This window comes from Phyllostomus discolor, chromosome 2, assembly GCF_004126475.2.
Source record: "Phyllostomus discolor isolate MPI-MPIP mPhyDis1 chromosome 2, mPhyDis1.pri.v3, whole genome shotgun sequence".
Taxonomy (NCBI): Eukaryota; Metazoa; Chordata; class Mammalia; order Chiroptera; family Phyllostomidae; genus Phyllostomus; species Phyllostomus discolor.
In genome coordinates, this window is record NC_040904.2 from 197,725,553 (window position 1) to 197,741,607 (window position 16,055).

At 37.8% G+C, this 16,055-nt stretch overlaps 1 protein-coding gene across 1 annotated transcript in view; it reads left to right on the forward strand.

Annotated features, from left to right (window-relative positions):
- CFAP54 (cilia and flagella associated protein 54) overlaps positions 1–16,055 on the forward strand; it is a 249,121-nt gene that overhangs the window by 22,938 nt on the left and 210,128 nt on the right. The window contains exons 6-11 of the mRNA XM_028532627.2: positions 2,492–2,635; positions 3,280–3,393; positions 3,507–3,608; positions 7,712–7,910; positions 14,430–14,611; positions 14,699–14,861. Of these exons, the coding sequence (XP_028388428.1) occupies positions 2,492–2,635; positions 3,280–3,393; positions 3,507–3,608; positions 7,712–7,910; positions 14,430–14,611; positions 14,699–14,861 (904 nt within the window). The remainder of the gene's footprint in view (positions 1–2,491; positions 2,636–3,279; positions 3,394–3,506; positions 3,609–7,711; positions 7,911–14,429; positions 14,612–14,698; positions 14,862–16,055) is intronic.

Genomic DNA, 16,055 nt, shown 5'->3' on the forward strand with positions numbered 1-16,055 from the left:
ATGGACAAGATCCATTTTCAAAGTGAACTTACATTCTAGTGAGATGGGCTTATATTCCAGTGGACAGCCAAAAAATACGACAACGCCACATCAAGCCCTGCTCTACTTCTGGCATCCAAAGTGACCCGACTGTGGGGAATTCTGCCTTTCAGGCTTCTTTCTCATAGGTGTGTGCTGAGCTGCTTGCATGGGGATTAGATACACTGTCTTTGAAGACTCCAAAGATGGTAGTAGGTTCTGAATCTATTTTTACTATTAAATATTATATCAGTCTGGTAAGCTTTCTGAATGCATGTGTAGCTCCTGGACCTTTTCAGTGACTTGCCTGTATTTTTAAGATGGGTCTAACTACTATACATATACTTTTCTTCAATTAATTCCCCAGTCATTGAAGGCAGAATTTGTTACAGGAAGAGGGACTTAATTCTGTTATCTAAATTTATTATCATCATTTTTTTGAGAATCTAGAATACGTGAGAGCTCTCCCTTAGTTGGTTCTGCTGATTTAGGGTTGTTCAGTGAATTCATTTAATAGCACGTGGGAATATTTGCTAGGTACTGTCCTAGGTGCTGGTGATATAAGAATGAATAATGCATTATTCCTATTTTTAAAGACATCACAGTCTGGAATCACACACGTGAGAATATTAATGCTATTGGATGTGACATATGACATATCTCTCTATAAAATATATGCAAATCATACACACAACACAATTACAGTAGAGACAGAAATGAGGCCGTGTTCATTTCTGTCTAATGATGTTAGAAAAGTCTGAACTGGTTTTCTTACCTCTTGCTCTTTCTCTTCCTTCTTCCTTTGCTCCTCGTGTTCCTTCATTTCCCCTGCTTTCCTTTCTTCCTTCTTTGTCTTCATTGTCATTACCAAGGCTAATACCTATTATGTTTACTATGTTCTAAGCATTTAGTGTATATTAACATTTAATCTTCAAACAGTCCTAATTACTGTTGTATCTATATGGATGAGGTACCTGAGGCACATGGAGTTTAAAAATTGTCCAAGGTAACCCTGCTAGTAGTGGAGGGAGTGTTTCGGCCTCAAAGCACAGGTAAAGGAGAGAGCAGAGTGAGCAAAGGCAATCATATTTGGTACACTAAAGGTGTGTTTTGTGGAATGGAAAGCATTTTGGACCAGCTGTAAGTATATGATGGAAGGTCAAGAGTAATGGGCTGTGGGGTAAGGCAGGAGTGATTTTTGCATGCCCTATAAAAGGCCTGTACTTTGTCATATACGCAATAGGGAGCAATTGATGTGTCTTAAACACCATAGTGACACCACCCAGTTTGCGTATTAAAAAGATAACTATGAGGTAAGGAGGATGTATAAGAACAGGTGTATAAGAAGTGCAACGGGGAGACCAAAGATGGGGAGATGAATGAGGAAGGACCCAGTAGTGCAGGAAGACACGTGAGGACCTGCATGGTTGGGGTTGATGTTTCCATGGATGTAAATTAGAATTTGACATTCTGAGAGATTTAGCTCACAAATTCTTATTTTTATCCTAGTAGTGTTTTTTTATAACAGTATGGAGCTTAGATCAAATTCCTTCTTGTATTCAGTCCAATGAAAGGCAATATAATCCAATTACCCTTCGAGATTTTGGAATATTTTTGAAGAAAGAAAAAAGACTGAAAAAGTTAATTGCAGAATTCATGTAGTCAAACAGTGTTTCCTAGCATAGGGTTTGTGAGGAGGGTATGTGCAAAAAGAAATGACAGTGGATTTGTGGGGGAAAAGTCATTCAGCTAAAATAGCACAAAAGGCTCGTACATATGTAGGAATTACATATATATTCCTACAGACAGACCAGTCACAATGATGACTTTTTCCCCATTGTACCTGGGGAATAATTACCCTGGAAACAGACACCATGTATGGAGTGTGCCAGATACCATCCCAGCACGCCATGTACATTGTCTTCTGCATAACAGCACTGGGCTGATGTGTTAAAATACCCATTTTAAAGATGAGAAAGCTGAGGTTGGTGAGGTAAAATGACACAGCTACTAGGTGATAAATTTGGGACTGAAACTTATATCTATTTGATTCTAGTCTTCAACTGTTTCTACCAAGTATCATAGGCCCCAGACTGTAAGAATTTTCCATTTTCCCTATCCTGATTTACCAGTTTATTTCAAAATAATACATTGATTCCAGACCAGCTAATAGCAATTGTATTGTTGGAATTAACCCCCATACTATTGTGGACACTTCATATATGTTAATAAATATGCTGTGTTCATAGGACTCAGGAGCTAAGAAGGAAGACATTCTAAAATGGTCAACTTGAGATTTTGAGTTCTCTAAATTATGCTTTAACTTTTTAAATGCTTGTGTTTTCTTGACATCATTTTTGGCGTAAGTAGTTAGCAGCTTGTGCTCACAAGTTAAAATCTGATTATATTGACTAAAAGTCATAATTGTTGGCTTAAAATGAAAACATATTCAGTTGTGCCCTTTCTTTCTCAGGCCTTAGAATATCTCCTCTGGGCCAGTGTGTGCATGGAATTTTCGGTCCCACTCCTGTCCGTCAGGTACCTGACGTGGAGAGCTACTCTTTACACTGCGGTCTGCCAGTGCTACTATGACTGCCAAGCTGGGATTCACGGAGAGGTATGCTACCTTTTAATTCTGAGGATGTCAATATTTTAAAATGCAACTTAGGCAGTAGATTCTTCTTTAGCTGTCCAGCAAGAAAAGCATACACAAACAAACCCAAAGAACGGCGGTGAAGCAAAGACAAAAGTCCCAGCCTTAATTTGCAGAAACTCACTTGGCCTCTCCATTCTGTCATGTGTTGGTCTGCTGTCTTCTCTCTCCTTTGTTCTCTGTTCACTTCCCCCGTCTCTGCTGCTCTTCCCGGTAAGACTTCTGATAGCTCTCCTTCCTCGTTGTATTCTTGTATGCAATTCGCTTTCCATCCCTGCTTAGTTTTCTTTTTCACATTCAATATTATTTTGTATTAGGTAGGTACTGACAATATCAGTACCAGAATTTGACTTTCCTTATTTTAAACATTTCTTAATTCATAAAAGTAGCATATCTGACAGTTTAGTAAGTTTAGATCTGCAGAATTTAATGTGCTTATGGGAAGTGATAGACTAGGTAGCTACTGTGGTATAGAGAGTCAGCATCGACCTAGAGTTTAATTCATCAATTAAATCCATTTCTGGGGGAATAAAACATACTGTCTTGATACATTTTTAATCGCTGTACTCTTACTTAAAATGAATTAAATTTGCTTTAATTGCATATAGGCATTTGCTCGGCGTGCTCTAGCTAAAATTGATGAATTAAGGCAACTGGAGTTAATGGGTTCCTCAAAGTCATCACAAGAATCCAGAAGAGATTATAGAGAGGCCACGATAAAGGTATAAACATTTCATGAGATAAAAGAAATTTACCATACTCTACAGTTGAAATACTTAATGTGCATAGTTGTGCCCCATGGGTACCTCATACATGATTCTTCTTTTTGAGGCAGATGGCAGTGATGATCTTCAAAAGAGGAATATTTGAATCCAGAAGAAAAAACAAAAATCTCTTTAGACCAAAGATAAGAGTCAACCTAAGGGAAGTACAAACTGTAAGTCTAAGGGTGTCTTCTCTATTTCATACTCTTTCATTGTGTATTTGTGTTACACCACCATATGTGTTTTAAGCTTGGTCAGTAAACATGAAACCCTGCATCTTATTCTCTGCACCAGTAGCGAACAGAGAGAACACCTTCCCAACTTGGACACGACCTCACTTCAACCCTTTCTCAAAGCTTTTGTACCTTCACACGATCCCAGTTCTGTAACTTCAAAGGGCGAGAAGCTACAGAAGCTTCTGGGGAAGGTTCAAGTGCACAGGCCTCTGAGTGGTTCTGCAGGGGCTTTTCCTTTGACTGGTTGGTGCTAGCTGAGAAGAGTTTGAGGTTGGAGAGAAGGTGGAGGCACCTTTTCTCATCTGCTTCAAGTTGCACTTTGGGGAGTGTTTCGGAACTAGGTCATAGTGTAGCAATAAACTACCCCCATATCTTGGTGGCTTCAAACGACCATTTATTTCCCATTAGAGTCAAGTTATTCCTGGGTATCAGGAGGTTCCGCTCATGACCGCTGCTCAGGGCCAGGTTGAAGAACAGTCCTCATTTCGGAAATTGCTGGTTATTCTGTCAGAGGGGCGATAAGAGAGCTTTGGAGGATCTCACCCAGGCAGTAACACCCAGTGTGGAAGTGATGGCAGTTCATGCTTTTCACATGTCAGACCTCACGACACGGCCTCTTCCAGCCTCGAATGTATTTGGCGAACAGCGCTGAGGGCCATCACAGGAGGGGGCTGGGACCTAGTCATGCCTTGGGGGGCCCTCTGCCCTTTCTCCCTCCTTTCCTTCTCCTTCTCCCACTGTCTTCTCTTTGCCTCTCTTTATTCTTTCAGGTTAGTTCTATATTTCTTTGAAGCCTTCCCTGACTGTTCTAGTGGCCAAACCCTCTTCTGTGAGCTTCCTCATAGGGACTGAAAATGTCAATGAGGGGGAAGAAGACGAGTAGTTCTGACAGAAGAGTAGTAGAATCTCCGGGTGCGGGACAGATTTTAGGAATCGTGTGGTTCAGTTCCCCTCTATTACAGATGGGGAAAATACATCCCAAAGTATTTATGTTACTGGCTCAAGGTCACAAAGGCAGCTGCTGGCAGCCCTAGGGTCAGAACCTACTCCAGTGCTTTCTCACCGCTACAGTGAGTGCTGTTCTCTTAACTCGTTTCTTCTTATATCATTTAGGAACAATTTTCTCTTTTTAAAAAATTTTAGATAAATCAATATTTAAATTCAGGTATTATTTGGATATTGTAGCTGTCTATTGCTACTTAGCGTGACTATGATATACTGATGACGGAGCCCAGAAGTGCATTTCATACTGCCCTTTTAAATCGTATCCCCTTACCCACCAGTGGTGTGTCATTAATTGGTGGGGGTGGTGACTTCCCAAATTATAGATACTTTCATGGATGAGCCATCGAAATGTGGGCATCTGGTATTGTTAAGTAGTAATGCTACCGTGTTTGTAAAAGAGCAGGGGACAATTCTTTCTTTCTTACTAGCATTTTATTTTCCTCTGAGCAAACCAAATTTAAGTATTCAAAGCTGCACAATTGCCATTAGTTAGCATATTATTAGGACTTGATTCGTAATCATCCTGGTATAAAAATTAAATATATTTTCAAAGAAAAGTGTTTAAAATTCCAGGTAACATTACATTAAATATAATTTATTTCTGGTTTTCTTTAAGATAATTATTATGTGGAAATTTCTGGTGGTATATCTTTTTAGGAAAAAATTATAATTGTTTAGTTTGTGGTTTTTATAGAGAATAGTGGACATAACCCTTTCTATAAAGTTGTAGTATATTACCTTGATATATAGTTTGAAGAATGTCCTGCTTTATATGTATGAAGTAATTTTATTATTTCTTATAAAAGAAATTTCAATTTGTATTAAATTTATTTTATAAAACATTTTTGAGTTTTTAAGTCAGTAACTCAGTAAATCATTATGACTCTCAAAGGATTCTTTTAAAGGACTACGGATTGAGACTCCTAATGATTGACTCTTTAGTGATTCATTCAATAAATATTTCTAAAGTAACTGCTATGTGAAACAGATAGATAAAAATTACATTCTAGTGGAGAAATTACATCATAAATAAAATAACTGTAGCTTGTCTTGAGTATTAAGGAGGAAATAATGGCAGTGATTAAATGAGTTGTGTGTAAAGCCCTGAGAATGTTCCTGGCATGTAGCAGGTCCTCAGTAAATATTAGCTATGGCTGTTGTTTATTTTTCATTCGTTCACTTTTATAGCCATATATTGAACACTTACTGTTGTTTCAAGTATGGTGGAATATAGAAAAGACTTCCCCTGCAGTTCTGTCTTTTTGAATGACTTTAGAATAATGAGCAGGATTCGACCAGACAGGAAAAGAGGGGGACACAGTCTAAGTAAAGGATTAGAGCAGGATCATAACTTGGAAGCAGGAGTAAACAAAGTTTACTGGGGGCAGTGAGAAACTTGACTGGGGTGGGTGTACTATGTTGGGAAATTAACATAATGCATCATAAGCAGTAAATGTCCTGGAAATCATGGTGTTTAGAAGTGGAACAGACTTTATGGATTGTGTTATTCAGCTTCTCATCTGTCCTGACATTTTTTAACAATGATCTTACATACCCTATGAAGTATATGTACCAAAATTTGTCTAGTATTTTTATAACTATTATTTTAGTTGTTTTCAATTTTTTGCTGTTATAAATACTGGTATAATCAGCATCTTCAAGTATATATATTTTCTTTCTTTAATTTCCTGTGTATAACACTCAAGGTGTAGGATTTGAATCAAAGGCTATACTTTTATTTCTCTTGATATATCTTGCCAAATTAATTTCCAAAATAGGTTCTCCAGTGTGGCAACCTGCGTGTACTAATTTTGCCATAAACTATTACTATTTTGACATCATTTCTTTATTTTTTATAATTCAGTTTCAATAAAATGTCTTGTTTTAATTTTACTTTTCATATTCAACTTTCCCTTATATTTGTGTTTACTCTTTTTTTGTGTGTGTGAATAATTTTTCAGTCTTTGAAAGGTAATCTTTCCACTAGAGCATTTAATTTTAAAAAATAAATTTGAATGAACTCATTGTTTTTTTAGACATTAATATTTTGCTTGTCACGCTTGACAATCCATTTTTATTTCTTTGACTTTAAATCTTTTTTGTAGATCTTAAAAATTTATATTTTAAAATCCTTTGCTTGGTATTCATCTGTAGCTCTGTTATTCTCTTCTGTTTTTTTGCTAGATTTCCTATGATATTTTAAAAAGTAAGTTCACTCTACTCTATTTGGGTTTTATTTCTGCTTTTGTTTTTCTGTCTTTCTGACTTTGCCCCAAGAAGAGGAAAGTAGCAAAGGAATCATGGGGAATGTGACAGGTATGTTCTAACTGGACAGGGATTCTAGGAAAGCCACCTAGAGCTGCCTTTCTTATTTCCAGGTAATTTGTCAGAATAAAGCATGGAGGCAGGCCCTCAGGAGGTAAAGTCATTCCAGGCTGATTCAAAGCAGAATGGCTGGGAATTCACACAGGGCTCTTAACAGTCACTAGCTTATTGGTAGACAGCTGGTCAACATGAGACCAGTTGTTTATACTATAAAATATTGTTTCAAGTTTGGTTTTGAAGACTCTGCATCAGAATCTCCTGCAGTGCTTATTCAAAATGTCTCACTCAGGCCCGCTGCCTCTCTGGAGAGGTGGTCTGTGAATCTAAAAAGCACTCCTGAGAGAGTCTCAGGCAACTGAAGTTTGGGTATCATTTCCTAAGAGTACCACATGGGGTAATGAAGGTGTCACAAAGCATCTGGCGATTGATGCTGCCCTAATAAAAAGGTAGTAATAAACAACCTTTTTACACTGCCTTGGAAACACAAACATGTAAAAAAAATAGCAAAGTCTTTGATGTAACGGCAACACAACATAAACCCTAATGGAGTCTGGAATAACACCTCAAACAATGAAAATCATAAAAGCAGCCATCTCATTGATAGATTAACCACTCTCTCTTTTAGCATTAATTAAGCATATCTTACTTTGCGTAGTAATATCAGACATTATAGAACTTTTTAAAATGGACCGTATTTTTTTAAATTACAGTTGCCGTGGCCACGCACCGTCACCGAACGCCTGTTGGATGAGATGTTCGACAGCACGGCGTCCCGGTTTCTGGCCGTCGTGGAGGCACTTTCTGATCCAAACAGGCGAACACTCCAAGTTGGCCCCGTGGTCACAGATGAAGTAGAAGTTCGAGATGTTGTCGCAGAACTGTTCTTAGCAGGAAAAGAACTTTTAATAAGTAAATAAGTTGTTAAAATACTATTTTATTGTAGAACAAGAGTAAGAAAAGTTTTTAGTGTGGTAGTTCACACGCGAGCTCATATCCAACTTTTATTAATCTTGAGTTCAGCAAGCTTGCTAAATTCAGTGAATAGTTCAAATAATTTTTTAGTGGATTTTCTTTTGGATTTTTATATATACAATCATCTGTACATAATGACAATTATATTTCTTTCTATTTAAAACTTTTATTTATTCTTTCTTACATTTCTTGACCTATTGCACTGGATAGGATCTCCAATAAAACATGGAATGAAAGTGATAATAGTAGATACCTGTCTAATTTATGATGAAATAATAGAAAGCTTTCAACCTATTACCATTGATTTTGATATTTGCTAAAGGATTTTTTTTTAAAAAAGATACCCTTTTACCAGTTAAGGAGTTTGGTTTTATTCTTGGTTTGCTAAGAGTTTTGTTTGTTTTTAACCTTGAATAGTTGTTGAATTTGTATCACAGGCCTTTTCTGGACCTAAGGAGATTTATTGAGTTGATGAAATGGCTTCTCTCTTTTCTATCTGTTAATGTTAATTACATGGATTGCTTACCTAAACTTGAAGCTCCCTGTATTTTCGGAATAAACTAATGTGGAGGCGAGGATAATCCTTTTGATATAATGCTTGATTTTTTTGATAATGTTTAATATTTGTTCCTCTTTGTTCATGGGAGAGATTTTCTTGCAAAGTCCTTTTTAGACTTGCTATCAAGGTCATGTTGGCCTCATAAAAGGAACCGAAATGTATACCCTCTTTCTCTGTTATTAGTATCTGGAAGAGTTGGGGTCAGATTGGCATTATTTCTTACCAAATGTTTTGGTTAAGCCATTTGGATCTAGAATTTTATTTGTGGAGAGGTTTTGAATTAGGGATTAAATTTCTTTCATAGATATAAAATGACCTAGGCTTTCTTTCTATTTAAAAAAATCTATCCATTTGGTATATTGTACTTTCCCTGAAAAATGTTGATTTTATCTTATATTTTCAAATTTTAGTTAAATTTTTAATTCCAATTATGATCTTTGTAATATCTGTAAGATCTGTAGTGTAGTGGGCCCCCTTTTTCATTTCTAATGGTGGCAATTTTGCTTTTTCTGTAACTTCATGAGTTTTACTGGGAGTCTACCAATTTCATTATTCTTTTCAGAGAACAATATTTAACTTTGTCCTCTCTACTGTTTATTTATTTTTCATATTAATAATGTTTCTCCTTTATTATTTTAACTATTTTACTTTCTTGGCTTTATTTTGCTGATTTAAAAGAAGTTTATTAACTTGGTAGCTTAGATCATTGATTTTCAGAATTTATCCTTATTTAATATTTCCATATTAAGACGTTTCTCTTTAAATTCAGCTGTAGCTATGTACCTAAAGCTTTGATGTATCATACCTTCATTACCATTTAGTTAAGAATATTTTCTAATTCTTATTGTGATTTCCTCTGTGATATATGAGTCATGAGTCAAAACATATGGAGACTTTCTAAAATTTATTGATTTTTATTTATTTTTTAAAAGATTTTATTTATTTTTAGAGAGGGAAGGGAGGGAGAAAGAGAGAGAGAGAGAAACATCAATGTGCTATTGCTGGGGGCTATGGCCTGCAACCCATGCATGTGTCCTGACTGGGAATTGAACCTGCGACACTTTGGTTCGCAGCCCGCGCTCAATCCACTGACCTACGCCAGCCAGGGTTTTCTAAAATTTATTTTTATTGCTGATTTTTAGCTCAATTATTTAGTGGTCAGAGAAGCATGCTCTGTGTTATTTGAAACCATTGAAACTTGTTGAGATGTTGATTTATGGCTTAAATTGTGATCAGTTTTAGTAAGTAATCTGTACTTGAGAAGATAATGTATTCTTTGTTGGCTGCATTGCTTGATATATTGTATATGTTAATTTTGTAAATAGTGTAGTTAAATCTTCTCTATTCCTACTGATTTGTTGGTTTGCTTGTTTTGGAAATTGCTGAGAGAGATGTGTTAACATTAACATAATCTGCTGTGCATTTCTGTTGGTGTGGAACTTCGTTACAAAGTAGGGTAAGTGTATGCTTTCCTGTAGCAGACACTGTTTTCCGAAGTGATGTTTTACCAATTTACACTCCCATAATCATTTTATGAGCATTTTAATTGCCCCAGATTCTGATTATGTTTTTTAATCTTGTCTACTCTCATGTGAATTCAGTTAATATTCCACTAAGGAATAAATTTGCACTTCTCTGATGACTGCTGAAGTTGAGCACCTTTCCATGCTTTTCCCTACCATTTGATATCGCGCACTGTGAAGTGCTTGTTCAGATCTGTTGGAGCTCACTGGGAGGACGTGACCCCTCCTTGACCTATGAGCTGGACCCAGGCAGCCAGGAGCTCTTTGACCCCCTCCCCTGTCCTTGGAGTGCATGTCCTGCCTGCTAGTCCCGCACTGGCAGCCATTTCAAGGGCACAGCTTCAAGAGACTCGGGTGTTCTTGAGACCATCTGGACAGTGTATGATTGACCCAGTCGAGGCCTCTATATAAATTTTTGGTGGGCGGTGTGGAAATATCCTCATCTTGTGGCCACCTGAGACAAGATTCTTAAGTAAGTCCCTTTGTTTATTAAAACTGTCACCTGCCCACGTGGAGGTCTGCCTCTTTCTTTGTTCTCTCCTCGACCTCTGTTTACTGGGCCCAGTTTGCAAATCAGCAAGGTCTTTCTCTGTTTTTCTATTGGACTCTTTGCTTTTTTTTGTGACTGGTTTAGGAATTCTTTATAGATTCTGGATACAAGTTTTTACTGAATACGTATACAGGTGGGTATACTGGTGGCTTGCCTTTTCATCCTCCTCATTATAGCCATTAAGAAACAGGAATTTGTTTTCTTTGTGTGTGTGTTCAAAATGTATTCATTCATTTGATGAGTATCCTCTTTATGTTCGGAGGTCTCTTAGGTTCTTTGGGTACAACTGTAAATAGCATGTAGTTATTGGTTTGAAGAACCTGCAGCCTGGATATAGGACATGGGTAAGTAGGGATCCAGTCCTGGCTTTATCTTATAAAATGTGGTAAGACTGTGAAGGGAAATGCAATCTTAATGCATATTTTGAGCTTTTTGTTACTCTACAGTGTGTTTGTGCCAGGATCTGCAGCTACAATTCATTCCTTTTCCCTGCTGTAATGCTCCATTACATGAATCTTCCTCTGATCCAGTCTTCTGTGAGTACATCCGAACTGCTTCCGGTTTGGAGCTGTTGTAACTTTACGTTGCAAAGAGCATTCTTGTACATATTCCTTAGAACACAGGTTCAGAGGGTTGTCAAGGGTATATAGTTGGCAGTGGAATGAAATCAGTATTGTTTAGACTTGACCTATGACTTTACCACATAACGCAGAATTGCTTTCCAAAGTTGATGCTCAAGAGCAGTGAATGAGAATTCCCATTGTTCCTTATTTTGTCCGGCATTCTCATTTTAAAAATTTGCCTGTCTGGTAGATACGAAGATAAAAGCGTAGAGATGTCTTTCTATGCTTTATTTTGAGGTTACACATAGTCTGTCGTGAAGTTGGGCCCCAGAGCTGTGGCTTGTGAGTCTAGACTCTCCGTGAATAGTTTTTTCTCCTGTGCCCAGAGGGGAAGCCCAGAGAGCCGAGTGTAGGTTTGCTTCCTTGTTCTTTGTGTTTCTGGTTCACTTTTTCACTTAGTCTCTAACTGGAACAGGAATTCTTAACTTTAATGTAGTCTAATTTATCAACATAGCCTTTATAGCTACCCATTTTTTGTGTCATATTTCAGAAATCTCTGTTACCCCAACATTATAAAGGTGTATTTCTATGTTTTCTTCTGGAAACTTTATTTTACCTCTCACATTAGGTCTACATTTAGATCCTTTTTATTGGTATGAGAAATGAATCCAGATTTGTGTATTTCTATACAATATGCAGTTACTACAGCACCATTTATTGAAGAGACCCTCCTTTTCCCATTGACTATAGTATCCCTTTGTCGAAAATGAGGTGACCATGTGACTTTTTCACTTACCATAATTCCCTTGAGATGTACTCAAGTTGCTGTGTGTATTAATAATTCATTTCTTAGTACTGCAGAGTAGTAGTCCATGTATCCTAGTTTGTTCAACTATTCACCTGTTGAAGGACCTTTGAGTTGTTTCCAGTTGTTGGCTGTTGGGAATAAAGCCACAGTGAACATTTAAGTACAGGTCTGTGTGTGAACAGGAGTTTTCAGCTCCCTGGGATAAATGCTCAAGAGTATAATTGTTGGGTCATTTGCTAAGCGCATGTTTAGTTTTATAAGACACTGCCATGCTGTTTTCCAGGGTGATTGCACCATTCTACATCCCGACGAATGATGTGTGAATGGTCCAGTTTCATAACTTCCTTGACAGTATTTGGTGTTATCACTGTTTTTTCTAGCCATTCTGAGAGGTGTATAGTGGTATTTCACCGTGGCTTTAATTTGCTTTTCCCTGATGGCTAATGATGCTGAACATCTTTGCAGATGCTTATTTGTTCCCTTGCCATCTTTAGGCCATCATCCTCTTCAGTGTCTTTTGCCTGCTTTCTAACTGCATTGTTCATTCTTTTTTGTTGCATTTTGAGAGTTCTTTGTGTGTCCTAGATACAAGTCCTTGTCATTGCATTTTAAGATAGTAAATATATTAAGTTTTTTCCCTCATCCTTACTTTTAACTACTTCTGCATAAATTAATTTCTTTTTGCTCAAATACAAACTTTAAGAACTTAAAAAGAGTTTTGCTGAATATAATTTTTGCTTAAAAATTTGTTCCTCTTAAAAGTTTAGAGATATTTCTCCATAATCTTGCATATGGTGTTGAGAAGTATGCTTAAATCTTGTTGTTTTATAGATTTAGCTTTTACATTTTCCTCTTATCGAAGGTGTTCTTACATTTTGTTATACTGGGTCTAGGTCTGGCTTTAATAATACAGAAGGTACTTTGAGGTCTTACATCTTTGATTTTTTTGATGTTACTTCTTCACTCCGACTGTTATCTTCACTTTTCTTAATTCTCCAAGGGTCCTAATAGACAAATGTTAACACATCCACTCCCCATATCTTATTTATTTTATTATTTTTGTCTGTGTTCCTTTTTGTTGGCTTCTGAGAAGGTGTCTCGATCTGATTTTCTACATCCCTAATTTATTCTTTGATTCTTACTGTTCTATTCCACCCATCTATTGAATTCTCGATTATCCATTTGATGCTCTTCTGCAACAGTTTACTCTTGCTTCATGTTTCTAGTATTCTCTTCTTTCCTTGAGAGAATACTTACTAAGCTTAAGTTGTAGTTCACTCTGTTCCATTTTTATGCTTTCTTTGGTAAAGGATGTCCTTTGTGGAATTGTTTGAAGGCGTTTGTGCTTTTAATTTTCTTTGCTCATGAGCCTACCCTCTGTGGCTTTGGAACGTCAGCTGGGTTGGTGATACTGTCTGCCTGGAAGGAGGGGTGAAAGCTAAAACCTCAGCCTTGGCCTGTGTGCTTCTAAGTGAGCTTAGGACGTGAGTGTGTGTCCTTGTGTGCCCATGTCCATGTGAGGGCGGGGAGCCCCTGTGCCAGTGGGGGCTCACCTTCACAAGGAAAATACAAAATCGCAGACAAGAATTCCCTTGACATCTTCACCCAAACCTGAAACTTGACCTTCGTCTGAACCCATTCTTTCCACCGTCTCTTACTAAAATGTAAAGGATGTTCCTTTTTAGATTTTTAAACCTAATGTCTCCAAACCCTTCATGTCCTCTTTCAACTTCTTCTGTGTATTCCTTCCTCTTGTTATAGTCAGATTTATTGAAAAATTGTCTGTTTTCCACTGTCCCCGATTTTTCTTCCTGCTTGTGTACAAGCAGTCTTCTGTCCTCAGCATAGCACTGGGAGTGCCCTGACAACCTCCTTATCGGTCCATGCAGGGGTCACTTTTCAGTGCTCTTCCCCCTTGACTCTCTGTAGTATTTGTTGCTGTCGACTACCCGCTTATCTGCAGACATTCTTCTTTGCTGCCTCTCCTCCCTCTTCCCTTTCCTTACGTGTCGGTGTTCCTCACCATTCTGTCCTAGGCAGCCGTGCACGGTCCATGGAGGAGCCTATCACTTACTGTGGGTAAATAATGATGACCATAAAAGCTATATTCCTAGTTTAGATCCCTTTCCCGAGCTTTTAGTCTGTAATATCTAGCTGCCTATTGAACCAGTAAACTCTTGCTAAAATTCTCTGTGTTTGACATTCTATTAGGCTTCCGTGGCCGCTCTCATAGCCCAAGCTGTGTGTACCTGATGCCCTTCCGATTTGTTCCCACAGCACCCTGAATTCACCCACTGAGGTTACTGGTTCCCCCACTACTGTAAGTGCTGTGAAGGCCTGGACTGTGTTTCTTTCCCATTGTTACCCTGTCATCTGGCACTGGCTAATAGTTAATATTTAGTAAATATTTCTTTGCATAAGTGACATTCAAACCCCTCTCTTTCCTTTCCTAGTGTCAAATACTGCTGCCAATGAAGGTCTTGGTTTTCCAAACACATCTCTTCTGGAACTTGTTATAAAAAGAAAAAATATTATTTCTATGGATGCTGCCGTGAAATTTATAAAATTAGCTTTTACCTATGAGGAGTGGAGTTTATTTGAATCTGCAGCAGGTCACCTTATTGATTTTCTCCAGGTAACATGTACAAAATCATTCATTTTTTTTATAGTGTTAAGGTGACTTTGAATTACTGGTTAACTTGTGGGGGTATTCTTCTCTTAGGGACAGGATGATCCAGAGTCAAAGAAAGCGGAGAAGGATTTAACTCTTCTTATGGCAATGGAACCTGTCATCAATTTAAAGAAGAACAAAGGGTTGGTGCTTCCTTTAGAAAACTACAAAGAAGGACAGTCTGCTTTTTACATTAGAAAAATTGCTTTTAATGGTGAGTATTTATTTGCCTTTTTGAAAAATGAAGATAATTTTCTCTGATAAAGTACGCTCTTTGTGGGTGAGGTGGGAGAACGTTCAAGGCCGTGAGGGCAGGAAGTAGAGAGGCCCTGAGGTCCTTGGTTGTAGAAGGAAGAGCGAGGAGGCACATCTGGCTGGAGTGCACTGCAGTGGTTACGGAATTTGGGGATGTGGAGATGAGGTCAGAGAAATCACTGGATGCCTGATCTTGCAGGATCCTGGGTCTTGTGAAGATGATGGGTTTTATTCTGAGCAGTGGTTTTGAGTAGCAGAAGGAGCTGCTTTTTAGCTGTTGCTTTGTTGGTAGGTGAGAGACCAGCAAGGCAGTAAGTCAAAAGCCGCTAGTTTACTTTGGTAAGGGAAGGTTTGGTGGTCTTTCCTCTCTCCAGCATGCAGAGATTTCCCTTTTAGTACTTTTTGAATCTAAACATGTTACTGTTTTTTAAAAAGATTTTATTATTTATCTTTAGAGAAATGGGAAGGGGGGGAGAAAGAGAGGGAGAGAACATCAATGTGTGCTTGCCTCTTGTGTGCTGCCCAACCGGGGACCTGGCCCGCAACCCAGGCATGTGCCCGCAACCCAACTGGGGACCTGGCCCACCCAGCTGGGGACCTGGCCCGCAACTCAGCAACCCTGTGGTTTGCAGGCCATCCCTTAATCCACCGAGCCACACCAGCTAGGGCAAAAAGTTATTGTTTATGTAATTGAAAAAATGTAGCCTCTATTTTTTAGACCAATGAGAACAATTTAATGGTTCCCACGTTTTTAATGGCTTATCATGTTCTTAGGGCATAGTATGGCTGCCCAATTATAGTAAATAACTTGTATTAAGTAATGGTCTATTTTTTCTAGTGGTTTTTGAATATATATTTTTGTTATTTTTATTTTAACTGCCATGTTTTGTATGTTTTAATATTATAAGCCTCTTCATTTCCATTTTGGACATATTTGGCATACATTGTACAACAGATTCATGATGATGATAATAACAATGATAATAGTTTATTTTAATTGGAGCCTACTTTGAGTAGTTTTCCTGTAGAAGCATCTGAAGTATCTTACTGACATAATATTTGCTCAGATATCATTTGTGTCATTTCTAGTAGAATTTCTGTTTCTGTGCTTTTTCTGTTGAGAATTTTGTAATTGACTTCTTGCCTTATTTTC